Below are 14,201 nucleotides of genomic sequence, written 5' to 3' on the forward strand. Positions count from 1 at the left end.
AGGAGCGGAGGACAAAAGAGGGAGGCGGAGGGGTGGGGAAAGGTAAGAAGGGAATGGGGGTCGGGTGACATTTGACGGAAAATTACTAGATTGGATTTGTCCTTTTGAAAGCAACGTTCGGTGTGTGTGCAGTTTAGCTCAGTGCCATGTTCCCAATATCTGCACCAATTTAGAATGGCACATTTGAACTGGAAATGATACAGAATGCCATGTCCGACTAAAAACTGGGGGGAGTTCCACAGATGTTATGGGGACAACTACGAAAGAACATAAATGTTGGAGCAAAGAAACAGGAAGGAATGGTAGAATAGAAAATCCGGAGGCGCTATATATATATTCAGAGTAACCGATTGAATAAATCTGCCATTAAATCTATGGAACATGTAAAATGATGTTGGTGTATGATTTGTGTAGAAGTGTTTTAGTAAAACCTGTGTCGCAACTTTATAGTGGCTGGCTTTATAATTACATTTGCTTGCTTCAAGCAACATTGATTTTGTTGAAGAAAAAAATGAAACAAACAACTTTAACTTAGTGACCCCCTTCTAATTAATTACAGCTTTTAGAAATGGTGAGGCCGGTTTTGGAGAACAGGGCGGGGTGGTGTAATGCAGAACTGGGTGGTAGGAGCAGGGGGCGCTTAGGTGAGGTGGGGGTGTTGTCCTGGACCCTGAGTGATGTGTATTTGAACAGGCTTATTTACCCTGGCCCTTGTCAAAGGAGACAGAGGGACACTGACGGAGACGCAGGCGCAGGACCACAATAAACCGGGCCGCTGTGCAAACAAGACCTGCTCTTCCACTGCCACGGCAACCACGCAGGCCCCAATGACTGCCGGGAGGCTCCGTGAGACCAATCACCAAGCGGCACCAGCCTGCACTTGGACACAAGAGACAAAGGACCCCAGAGGTGGCGGGTCAGTCGTCCTGAACCCTGGTCTTCCTTGAGGCCGGCGGCCAGATAAGACCGGTGTCTGCCTCATCACTCATTTTGTAGGTGAAGAACACACACACCGTGGAGTTATTGATTAATGCAGGAACTGACCGCCTCTAAGAGGGTCTCAAGTCCTTGAGAGCTGAAAGGTATTTTGATAAGTGTTCCAGATATTCTCAAACTTACCACACTGACCAAGTCACCTGCCTGATAAAGTAACTTAAGCAAGTTCTTTTGATGCTAGGGAAAAAAAACTGAGTGAAAAAAGAAAGAGTTAAATCAGAATAGATTCCAGCCTTTAAGCCAAAGCATTCCTCAAGTGTGAAAAATTACAAATGCTTTAAAACTTGAAGAGCCCCTAAAATGGCAAGTAAGCCGTTATTACATTTTTATCAGGTTAAATTTGGTTAAAGTACAGAGTAGTCTCTATAGCACCTACAGCAGCGTACCTTCTTACAGTGTTGGGGAAACGGGACACTAAGAATGCAGTGAGTGTTCATGTGAACTTTATGTGGAGTGCGTCCACCGGTCCCCTTAGTCACAGGAGCCTCTCCAGCCCATTGTCAGCGCGGAGGTGTGGGTGACTACTCACAGTGATCAGCTGCCTTTGTAAGGGGAAAAGGGCAGCATTTCTGCACACACTCAGACTGTACCAAGAACGTGCCGATTTCTTTATTTTCTGTGATTTATACCTGCACATAGCAAGGGACCAATTGCGTAATTTTTTTTTTTGTTTGTTTTTTTTTTGTTTGTTACACGATTACTACTTTTAAGGCCTTTAGATTTGCTGTAATCTTGACCTGATTGAGTCAAATGGTCCCATAGAGGTGCAGGGAAACGTACATGGTGGTGACTGGGCCCTGGGGCTGAGGGTCAGAGCTCTATGGTAATAAAAGGGGAGGTTTTAACACGCCGTCCGTTTTCTCCTGCTGCTCGCTGCGATTCAGCGACACAGCATCTGTCAGACGGCGACCCTGCGGAAGGACAGACAGACAGGGAGACGTACATACGGACGGGCGGGCAGAGACCCAGCCCTGTGTGACTGTCCAGTGTAAGCTATCACCCGCCATTGTTCCCCATTCAAAACTCCACAAAGCCCCTGTGCTGCTCCATGCTGCTCATACAAAAGCTCCCTGTGCAGCCCCCCCCCCCTCACTAACCCCCCCGGCACCCCCGTCTCTCAGCTCCCTCTTCTCTCCTTTACTCTGTCACAGCTGTCTGATTGATGTCACAGGCCAAGCCACAGAGATTCCTGCCCCCCTGCATACTGCTCCCTGGGACACACACACACACACACACACACGCACACGCACATGCTCACGCACACGCACACGCACACTCACACGCACATACACACTCGCATACATACAATCTAACACACACACACACACATAACTGTGTGTACTTTCATATGATTGTTTATACATAAATGAACACGTACACAGTAATGTGCACACACATACACCCACATGAATATGTATAGCATAATTATAAGTAAACATGCATGCAAACCTTATCTCAGTGACAGAGGTGTTCACATACAGCTACAGGTTGACAACAGGTTGAACTGCAAGGTGGTATATTAAATACTTGTATTTAATCTATAATAAAATGTATTCATGTATAATACATTAGAGAGGCTGTAACATCATTTCACAATAAAGATAATTGCATGCTTAAATCATTACCCACCAGGAAGTAACAGGTCTTACACCTAAATGTTGATTTGGCAATATGTATATTTGCTTGGGGTTAAATTACCCTGATATTCCAATGATTTGTGTTCCCTATTGTTTTATAAATAAATTAGATGTTACAAAAATGAAATGAAATGAAATAATTAAATTTGTGGAAGAAATAAGCAGAAAGATGCTCGGTGCTAGGAGAGAGAATCAGGAAGCTAGTGAATAAGATGATGAATCGGAAAGAGGCTCAGAGAGAAGACTGATTGGTCTTGAGGAGAGGAGAGTGACAGAACCACAGAGATCAGCTGAGAGGAGTAAGGACTGTGATGGGCACTTTCGTTCCACCAAGACCATTTTTATCTCCAGGAGACAAATTGTGCTTCCTATTTGATGTGCTGAACCTCTGTGCCATTTCACTCTACTCTGATAAAAAAACAATATCTATAATTTGGCTCCTGGGGATCTAAATTGCCTCTTGCCCTTCTCCCACCTCCCTTACCAGCAATAGGCCCTGAATAGAGTTCCATCTTAAAGGGACAGAGGGGAGATGGACTGTTGGGTTTCCAATGGCAGCCGCCGGGCGTGATGGTTGCTATCTTTTCACTTAATTGCCTTTTTCACAGTTGTTAGGTCTTCGTACCTGTGGTTTGATCAATGTTCTGATGGTTTTGAAGGGATCAAAGCACTGGAATCAAAATATATGTGATATATGTGTGTTGCTCTCATACATTTACAGTACGCCTGTTTTGTAGATACCACTGCGTCCTGTTATAGAACTTCAGTGGGCAATTTCTTGTTGGTACACGAAGGGTCAAAACAATCTGGGACAAAATTGTGGAATTATGTAATACAACCATATTGACCGTGTTACATTTCCTAGTATTTTAAGTCCAATATTTTTTGACTGTGTGTGTGTGTGTGTGTGTGCGCGTGCATGTGTGTGTGTGTATGTGTGTGAGTGAGTGTGAGTGGAAAGAGAGAGAGAGCAAGAGAGAGTTATCTGATATCTTCCATCCTTTAGTTTGACCACTTCATCCTTCGCTGTTGGCATTTCTTCTACATTGGTCCAGGTAGGAGGGATGAGTTAATCGTCTGACTGGCAGGTCTCGATCTAAGAGTCTGAGAGTCCTCTCTGACAGCTCAATCCGGAACCACCTCAGACTAATCAATCCCCTTTAATGTACTCCCTCAGTCCAAATTTCCAAACCGAGCTGTGATGGGACAAATCAGCCCAGCCACTACACACATGGGCATGAACTGGTAGATGCAGATTTATGACAGTATTTCCTTATGTAACAGCATTCACAATAATTTTTCAAAGTGATGTAACAATGGGCAGATTAACCTATAAAAAATGAAGTGGAATAGACAGCAAGACAAACAACAACAGTTGTTGTTGACAGCTGATGTTTTTAATGTACTACAGCCACTTTTCTAATGCTGAAACCAAGAGGGTTTCTGCTTAACAGTATGCCAAGCTGAGACATGTTTCATTAAGTGAGTAAAAGATGAAAATGAGAACTGCCTGACATTCATTCACATCAACGCCAGATTACCTGCTGCAGGACTGAATTGAGCTGCCAACTAAAAGTAACCTCAGCTTCTCCACTGGCGAGAATGTGTAATGTAAATACATTATTATTTTTAAATTATTGTAACGCTTCAAGGTGGGATTAAAATGTATCAATTGAGAGCTCAGCGAGAGCACAATCGGACATGGGAGGGGAACTGCGGGAGGAGGGCTGAGAAGCTATGATCTCATTATACGTAACCCTTTACAACTCATCACCCAAAGCCAACCCAGGCACCCTGCTTAGAACTCTGTGTGTGTCCCTGTATCCCCATTTATGAGGACAGTGTTGAGGGGGTGGGGGGTCTGTCATTATACCCGGTGTCATCCTATTGTCCACAGGCCTTGCCGGACAATGAGGGGTTCAGAGGGAGATTAAGGTTTGGGGGGTCAGGACCTTGTGGATAACCTCTCCCCCTACCACCATCACTACCATCCTGGACACCATTAAGCCTTACCCTGGCAGACCTCTCCTCTCTGCTGACCACTTCAACACCGCCCTGGACTCTGAGCGCCAGCATTTCTCCCTGCTACTGTATTATTCATAGTCGATCAACAGGTGCTTGACCACCATTCCTGTGTGAGAGGACGTCTCTTTATTTAATCAATTTTTTGTATAGATAGTTGTAGTCTTAGAACAGCTTTCCCACATTGACAGCTGACGTTTTTTTGGGGAAAACTTCATTTTGTGCTGAAGCAAGATGTAGTTCTGCTTCTACACCTCTGGAATTTTGGTTGTCCACACTATGGAAACTCTGAAACCAGGATCAGCACCATGTTGCAATGAGAATACTACGTGCAGGCTAAAAGATTTTAAAATCCCACTCACATTCATTTTACTTTGGAGCACATTGACTAATTTACACAATTTACCTTGACTAATTTCAGCAGAATTATTGGTGCGAATGTCGGTTCATCAGCATTATGTATAAGATGTCACACTTGAGTACTTCAGTACCTTGACCCTTTCATATACCCCTAACCCCACATTATCAGTTAATATACCTTGACCTGTCTAATTTTATTAAGTTTGAAATGAGAAGGAAATAGGGAGTAACCTTCTTAAATGTACCATAGTCAAACTGCAAAGTGGGAGGTTTGAATTACATCATTACTGGTCACCATAGTGGAGATACCCTGAAGCAGAGATTGGTTCTGCTAGAGAGGGTCCTGTATTCAGCTAAATCTCTCTGGATTTGCAGTCCATGCACTCACTTGTTTTTTCCATGACTTCTTGTCAGTGGCTGCTGCAGTTTGATGCGCTGTCCAGAAAGTGCAGCCATATTGTCTTCCAATGCACTAGCCTAAGAAGTCCAAAATCTGACTTGAAAAGGCACTGCTGATGTTTTATTTCTATCCCAGAACTGAGAGGCAGTATATTTTTTGTTGTAGAGGGCATGGGTCTTTATCATTTACAAATGAGAAGTTATTGTATTCTGGGTGTAAGTGATGCAATGAGTGTCAAAAAAATAGTTTCTCCCCATTATATTGCCCAAGTCTTAGCATTGTTTCAGACAGATTGTCATTGATTATATTGTATTGTTATTTGCATCTGAAATGCTCAAGATGTGGGATGTGTATTATAGTTTCTTCATACTGTGTACACATGAAAACATACAGTATAGACACAAAGTGTACAATGTTTCTCTAGACTGCATAACCATGGATTCAATAGAAAAAGTCATTTCACCAATGAGTGGTAAGAGCATTGAGGTGCTTTAAAGTTGAAGGTTATTTAGGGATGTGCTCCAAAGCAAGGTCTAGGTCATTCTGAACTAAAATGGTCAATGAGCAATGGGTTAATGTTCAATCATCAAGACAGCCAATGTTTTTATGATCAATGTCTTTTCCATTAATGGTTCTCTGTATAGCTTAACATCTTCTTGGTAATGACTTATTTATCAATGTTATTTTCTTTATGTTTTAAATGTTTCAATCCTCTGTACTCTGTGTCTTATCCTGATTTCCCTGTAAAGTGACATTGGGTGTCCTGTAAGGAACTTTATAAATATATATAAATAAATAAAATATATAAAATAGTAGTAGTAGTAGTAACTTTAAATGAATTTTGAATGACCATGGAACCCGTTTGTTACTATTATCACCAGTACATTTGCTATTCTGCTATACAGTGCTATGTACAGTGTCTTGGTATGCCCAATCACTGTCTTATATTGTTGCAAAAAAAACTGGAGGAAACAGTCACATTTGAAAACTACTATCCAATCAACTATCCCTCTCTGTTTACTCTATTCTTTCTTTCTGTTCTTTCCTTCTGTGATTAGGATAGACTAAAAGCCACTTAACAATGGTGGGCTGGCTGTGCATAATCACTTTTGTATGGGAGGAATGTAAGGTATGGACCCAGGGTAATATAGTGGCGAGAGGCAAAAGGAGAGACAATGCGGGAAGACAATGGATGTGTTTAGACAGAGGGCTTGATTCCCATGTACACAGCTTTGACTCCCGAGGTATCTGAAGAATGTTGACGTAAAATTGCGGCTGATGCTCGACAACAACCCGCCGGTCCCATTCAGGGACAGTTTGGCATTACTGGTTTGGCCGAAATCCCGTAAAGAATTCTTTACTCGCCCTTTGTGCAGTTGTGTGCGGTTTTGAATTTCAAATGCAACCAGAACAACAAATTGAACTTTCACTTTTTTTTCCACTTTATTTTCTAATCTTGTTTCAAGATGCGTATGCCAGGACATATGGATAAATTACATTTCATTTGTGACGTGTAAAAACCCAGTTCTGTATGAACATGGAGATTTCAGCAATGTTTTCAATGTCCGTGGTCACAATGCCGACCCACAACTTTGGCATTGCTTCTCAGGGGAAGTTCTCAAAACTATCTCTGAGTCTGAACAACTCATTTCAAAGGCCTTATATCAATAAGACAAGTCATTTCTACCAAATAAAAAATGAAAAAAAAAAATCTTAATCTGTCTTGCAGTTTGTAAGCATCAAATACTTCCTGTACAGAATGAAAGCAAAGAAATACAATGTTTATTATTGCAAGATGTGGTAGGTTAAAAAAATGTAATTAATGGCAAAATGTTATCCTAACTAAGCAGCAACTGGACAAATGGTACCTGCTGATTGCATCCACAGAGATGCCACTGAACAGCTATTGATATTTTTTGTCTTTTTCCCCCCGTGGTGCGCCAGGTGACAGCACAGAATGGGCACAGAAACAGAACATCGCTACATGGAGGACTGGCATTGACATTGCCTATAGGCTAGCGCTACCATCCAAGTCCTCGACCGCAAATCTAATTCAACATCAAAGTAGATGTCATCCAGGGCTCCCACTACATTTAAGACGTCCTAAACATATACAAATGAACAGGTCATGACGGACGACAAGCATGAAAAACAACGAGAAATATATCAAATGAAGAGAACTCATTTTCAATCGACTCTCAGAAAAAGGATACTGTAATTACCATTTACATTTATACATGTGTCTGTTCTTAAGACCAGTGCAAGGAAAGAACTTCCCTAATACAGGCGTCAAATAAATTCCCTTTCCCGTGTCCCCATTATCAGCCTCTCCTCTGGATGCTTATTATTCGTCATTTTTGCCTGTATTGTCTCCAAATCCACATCCGTAGCCACAGTGTTTTTGTGGCACAGGGCATAAATGGTGTGCATCTAGACTATTTATCACAAGTATAATTTTTATATATCTTTAAATTACATAATCGCCAGCCTTTGAAAACAGCTTTTTATAACTTTCCGGCATCTTCTTCTCTGTCTGAAAAATCCATGTTGCTCCCATTGTTGAGTTAAGAATGTCATTAGGTTGCCTGGTCAAATGGTCTGGTGATGCTTTTCTCTCTCTCTCTTTCTCTCTCTCTCTCCACACACGCACACACACACACATACACATACATACACACTCAGTGTTTCTCTCTTACACACAGCTACACGCAAATTCTCAGTGCTGCTCTCACTGTCTCACGCTCTTCTCACGACGAGCTCATTATGGGAACAGAGCACATGCTGGGGTACATGGAGTCCCCTCCGAAAGCCGTCCCGTCTCGAGGGGCGGGGTGATGATGGCCGTGGTGGTAGGAGGAGGCTGGGCCGTAATAGTTGGAAAATCCCATGGAGGAATCGTAGGGCAGCAGGTCCCCCCGCTCCATGCCCATGAGCTGGGAGATGGAGAAGGGGTGGTGGCTGAGGGGCTCCGTACGCAGGCAGGGGTCCAGCGACAGAGAGGGGTGCTGAAGGGCGGAGTGGGGCTGGTGGGGGTTGTGGCCGGATATGGGAGCAGGAGGGACGCCCGCGGGCGAAATGCAGAGGGAGCGCTGACTGGATGAAGGGGGGAGGGATGGCGGGGAGAGAGAGTGATGGTGGAAGTGAAGCGGAGGGGAGGGAGACTTGGGCAGGTGGGGGCTGGGGGTGCTCAGTGAGGGCTGCTGGGGCTGGGGGGAGTCGTGGGGGGAGCCGGACGGGACGGAGGCCACGGCGGCGGCGTCGCCGGCGTCCCCGCCCTTTCCCTCCTTCTGGGCCTTGGCGTCGCCGGACCTGGCGCAGCGGAAGCGCTTCTGCCGCCGCATGTAGCAGCCGTTCTCGAACATGTTGCCGGAGTCGGGGTGCAGCGCCCAGTAGGAGCCCTTCCCCGGCGAGTCGGGCGAGCGGGGCACGCGCACGAAGCAGTCGTTGAAGGACAGCGAGTGGCGGATGGAGTTCTGCCAGCGCTGCTGGTTCTGCCGGTAGTAGGGGAAGAGCTGGCGGATCCACTGGTAGATCTCGCTGAGCGTCAGCCTCTTGGCGGGCGCCTGCTGGATGGCCATGCTGATGAGGGAGATGTAGGAGTACGGCGGCTTGGCGTGGCTGAAGTTCCGGCGGTACCCTCCTTTGGGCTCTCCCCCTGGCACCTCGAAGCCGTATGGCCCTCTGCCGCCGTCCCCCCCGTATCCCAGCTGGGACGGCAGGACCCCAAAGTGGTTCACTGGGCTGCTAAGGCCCCCTGAGGCCCCGGTTGGCACCCCTCCTCCTCCTGTGTGGCCACTATTCAGGTAAGGTGCACCTGAAGGAAGGTACCCACTCAGACTGCTGGGGAGGTTGTTGGTCCCAGGGTACACCTACAGAAACAGGTTACAGGTGTGAGCTGTAAGCTATATCACAGCACAAGGAGAGCCATGCACATAACAATAAGAAAACCAATATAGAAACTATGGATGGACAAATATATATTTTTGACTGAAGAATTTTGTCTCGCTGCAGCTGCTGTTCTTGAGAGAATGATTAATTTTCCTGACTTTATTCACGCCTTGTGAATTTTTCATTTTACGTTCATTTATTTACAGGCTCTGTCTAAGGGTAAACAGCAAAGATGATTTTGGATGCTCTTCAGATGCTCTTTGGATGCTTTACCTAAAGCAGCAGAAGTTTCACAAAGAAATGAACAATTATTCGCTTTCTAATTGTGACGATTTAACCCCTGGAAGGCGCAAATCGTTTTCTCTCGCGGGGGGTGTGATTCTCTTGGAAGAGCAAGACTGTGAGCCTATTAGACTATGAGCTACGCTTCTTTCGTAAATATTCAACAGTGCTGCCGAGTATTCTCCACAGTCGGGACAAATTCCTCCGCGCACACCTCCTTTGATCGGTTTCCTCCTAATTTCATTAACTCATAGCTGTCTGTCTGGATATCGCCATGTAAATCTATTCGGGCCACCCACCCAGTCGCTTCCTATAACCCCATTGTTGTTCCTGCGCTACTATTCTTCTCGCCCTTGTTACTTGGCTCTTTTAAGTCACTCACCGACCGCCTTTTTCTGTGCCATGAAAGAGAAGGAGACAGAGGAGGCAAGAGGATGCGACCGCTGTCCTCCGAGGTTTGTTGTGTAAGGGGCATCGGCAATAGCTAATTATGGCTTGTGAACCCCCTGGTATCTCTTTTCTAAACTGAGAAACGCCTCTGTGATTATGAACCCACGTTTGTCGCTTGTCAGTCATATCCAGGCTATCCCAACAACCCGAAAAGAAAACTTATTCCAGGAGTCAATCAATTAACTTCACCGAGACCACACACAGGCAGTCACATTCCGACACTCGGAGTAGTTGGGTCTTGTGGCGGAAAACATGCATTATATTCGAAGCGAAAATTTCGAAAATTGTTTAAAAACACATCCTGTCTAGTATTTTTCAACAAAAACAGGCCACGATAGGCCTCCTCAATAGCTACTAGGCCTACTGCGGAAATGTATCTAAAATCATGGCTCTATAGCACCTCGATCTGCATCCACATTTACAATGAAAGTGCAAAAACTCACAAGTAAATTCTGTGGTTGTCCCAATTTTTCGGCACAGTATTCTTATCAGAACGCCGTTACAACGGTCATGCCCCTTGTGCATACTGTAGCGATAGCAGACTATTTTTGCTGTTCTTGTTCTTATTCGTTGTAGTTCAGCATAGACGCGTTTAAATATGTCATTGAGATTCAATGCTGTAGCTTCAATTTAATTAGCACAAAACTATTTAAATAAATAACATGTAGGCCTATAGGTGAAATAGTTGAATAGGTACGTTCCACCTCTTCAATTTCACCTTCATTTTCACCATGTCATTATTTTTTTAAAGAGTTTTGTGCTTATTAATTTTCTACAGTATTTAAGTTATGTAATAAGAATAAAATTATTTCAAAATAAATAACATATAGGCCTGTAGGTGAAATAGTTGAAGAGGTGCGCACTTCTTGTAAGAAGTCATAAAAGTTTAAATGAAATAATTGTATTTTATTAAAACCTTGTCAAAAGGGATATTGATTTTGGTTTGAATGTGTTTAATTTCTACTCACTTACACATAAGTGAACTCATGGGAAAATACAATATATTGGCTTTACATTTATATAAATAAAATAATAAAATTTAGTAAAACGGTTTGTGTTAAATCAGCTCTTACAGAGTAGCATACATACGGTCGCTGTTGGGCTCATGTGTAGCCTACTCTGTTAGAGCTGAACATTTAACACTGCATGTACATTTCACTGTGTAGACGACGCCAACTGGGTAATACATTTAATTCCACAAGGATTGTCATAATTAACCTTAGATTTTCGTTTTTTAAACAAGTACAAAATCTAATAATGTCCAGAGGTGTCCTTGTCGACATCTCTCGTCATTATAAAAAGAATAATCACATTAATATTTAAGTAGAATAAGGAAATGCTATTAGATTTTTTTCCATATCTTTGGCGCTGGCTAAACACTCATTATGTGAAACTGCAATAATTGTTGAATCAGATGTCTACACTGATAATAATAATAATAATAATAATAATAATAATAATAATAATAAAAAGAGAAGAAGAGGTGTAATTATTACTGTTAATAACATGAATAGATCGATTTTATTTTTTGTTTACTTTTTGTCCTCTCATAGTAATTTCAATAATCGTACATTTACCATTGTTAACATCTAACTGGTAAAATAGCAACTGTTCCGTCGTTAGGATTCCTATTGAACTTGATTTCGTTTGATTAATGTTTTTACTTTTCTATGTAGTCTACTCCAAAAAATATATTGTCTAAAATAGACAAACTGGTTTGTTTGATCGTCTTTATTCAACATGTAATTTAGAAGAAACCGGCCTGAAAATGACTGGTAACATGTACAGTAAATTTGAAAATAGTAAAAACATGGGACATTTAAACGGATATATTTTCCTTCACCTTATCTGTGGGATAAGCGTTCGAAATCATTTCTAAATTGAATTTAACAATTTATCATTTTATAAAGTTAGCTACCCAATAGACTGTATGAACTTGTAAGAAATTAATGATGGAAAAATTAATTATTTTAGGAAATTAGGTGAAGCGGTTATATACACTTCTTTGTGTCCAATGTATATTGGAACAATCTGCAAAAGAATTTTAAACTTGACAAATTAATTTCAATTGTGGACATGCAATTCATGACTCTGTAACTGAAGTATGCTCCTGCTTTTAACCTCTTCTCTACTTTTAATTATTGTTACACCTCTGTCTCATTCCCCATTTGATGTTTGTACATTTTGTCAGGTGTAAGTCTTGCTGTGTAACTTTGTGTTTCATGTCAGGTCCCCCTTGCAAAAGAGATTTCAATCTCAATGGGGTTTTCCTGGTTAAATAATGGTTAAATAAAAATATAGGCTACATCATTAAGTTTTTTTGGCGCTGTATGTTTAAATTAGCCTGGCATTTGCAACATTAGAAAAACCAAACGCAATAAAACTTAAAAACAACTCAGATTGAAATTTCTAACTGAAAAAAAAGCATAATGACGCAATGATACTTAATGAAAATATCCATTTGTGTTTTTACATCGTAGAGTGGAAATATAAAACTTTTAAATGTACGCATTTGGCTGTTTTACGTTACAGTTTATCATTTACTTTAAACAATTAACTCATCGTTTGTATGTATCAGTTCTGAAACAGGCTATTAATTATTCAAAATCAGTTGATAAATGCAATGCATTGAACTAAGTTATAATTTGGAGGAGGAAAAACCAACGGCGCACCTGCTTACCTCGTCCTGATAATACGCCATCCATTCCTCGTTAGTTTCTAGTTTTACTCCGCTGATCATTTCCTGTTCAAAACTCCGAGTTAAAGCTAAAACAAAAAATCACATCCAAACCGAAAATTGAGGATTTATTAGTTGATTTTAGACACTGTCTGATTTTTTTCAATGTTATTTGAAAAAGGGAGACGGAGACGTTTTTTTGTTTTGCGCGTTATTTTTAGGGAAAAATACCACTCCAAAGGTTCTTATTAAGCTCTCCTCGGTGCCACCACCCCCTTCTCCCCAGTCCCTTCTTCCCGCCCCTTTGTCCTTTGACCCTCCCCATTTTTTCTCCTTCTGAAATCACACTTTCCCCCTACACACCAGTCCTGCTTCCAGGATGGACATTGAGGCAGCCTAGCCAATAGACCACTTGATGTCACATCCCAGAACTACACTTTGGCTTCCCATGTTGCCCTGTTTCAAGCAGAAGTTGGTGCAGGTTGATGCGTCCATGCTTTCCTCAAGGAAACAAATGCTTAACTTCGTGGGAAAGCTTATTAGTTATGCCAAAGCAATAGTTTTACACCTGTTTTGGCACCAGTTATTAATTTATACGGATTAAACCTGTTCTGTGACCAGTTAGAGCCCATAACTGCAGAGAATCTGCAGTCTTCAAAGATCACACAGTAACCTGTATGATCTTTGAAGACTGGGATCGTTGAGGGTTCAATACAAATTCACATGCAACTTCTCTATATGGGTCCTGACCATTGGCCAAGATGCGTGTAAGATTATTATTCATTTGAGAAGTTTGATAAAGTTGAGCTGTCATTTTTGAAGAGACCACAAAAAATCTTTTAAGGAGTGTCCAGTCTAATATAATTCTGTAGGCTTGTGTAAGCAATAAAAAATTATCAGTCTTTAATTTGGCTGTTCAGTATGAATGTGGACGAAAGCTTTTTGTTTGAATTGCCTAAAGCAGCAGCCTTTTTTCATTGTGTTTCTCGTTGATATTGGCGCGTGTTGTACCACAATCATACTAGGTTCCATCTATTACAAAGAAAAAAATAATTTCTGGTTAAATTTAAATAACCAAAAACATGTTCCTTGGCCCTTTTTATATGGTTGCTCTGTGGGGTAGTGATGGGTTTTTTCAAATACACAGACACACGCACACCTATGCACACACTCACACACACACACACACACACACACACACAAATATACAAACTAATGATGCTGGGCCAGTCAGGGGAGGATGGGCTTCAGCTCTGTATCTGGGTTCCTCCAGGAAGTGCTTTTTTTCTGTCACTGAGTGTTTTTTTCTCTCCACTGGTGTTTTTTATTTATTATTATTATTTTTTTTTTTTTTTTACCTCACTTGCTGGATTTTGCAGTTTTAGCCTATTTCTTTTTCTATTACCTATTTTTTGCAAAGTATCTTTGTGACTGGATTCTCTAAAATTTTCTATACAATTAAAATTTAATTGAATTCAATTCAATGAGT

The 14,201-nt window shown here is 41.8% G+C and overlaps 1 protein-coding gene across 1 annotated transcript; it reads right to left on the reverse strand.

Annotated features, from left to right (window-relative positions):
• Positions 1-6,856: 6,856 nt before the first annotated feature.
• foxa (forkhead box A sequence) lies at positions 6,857-12,938 on the reverse strand. Its single transcript, XM_064326123.1, has 2 exons — positions 12,716-12,938; positions 6,857-9,284 (listed from the first exon to the last, which is right to left on the reverse strand). Exons 1-2 carry the CDS (start codon positions 12,773-12,775, stop codon positions 8,163-8,165), a joined length of 1,182 nt encoding a protein of 393 aa, XP_064182193.1. The 5' UTR covers positions 12,776-12,938; the 3' UTR covers positions 6,857-8,162.
• Positions 12,939-14,201: the final 1,263 nt, after the last annotated feature.

Source organism: Anguilla rostrata, chromosome 3, assembly GCF_018555375.3.
Source record: "Anguilla rostrata isolate EN2019 chromosome 3, ASM1855537v3, whole genome shotgun sequence".
NCBI classification, from domain to species: domain Eukaryota; kingdom Metazoa; phylum Chordata; class Actinopteri; order Anguilliformes; family Anguillidae; genus Anguilla; species Anguilla rostrata.

Excerpts from the sequence above, each read along its gene's own strand:
- foxa (XM_064326123.1), bottom strand. The coding sequence starts at position 12,775 with ATGATCAGCGGAGTAAAACTAGAAACTAACGAGGAATGGATGGCGTAT. Across the intron at positions 9,285-12,715 it reads TGGCGTATTATCAGGACGAG|GTGTACCCTGGGACCAACAA; the intron begins GTAAGCAGGTGC and ends CTGTTTCTGTAG.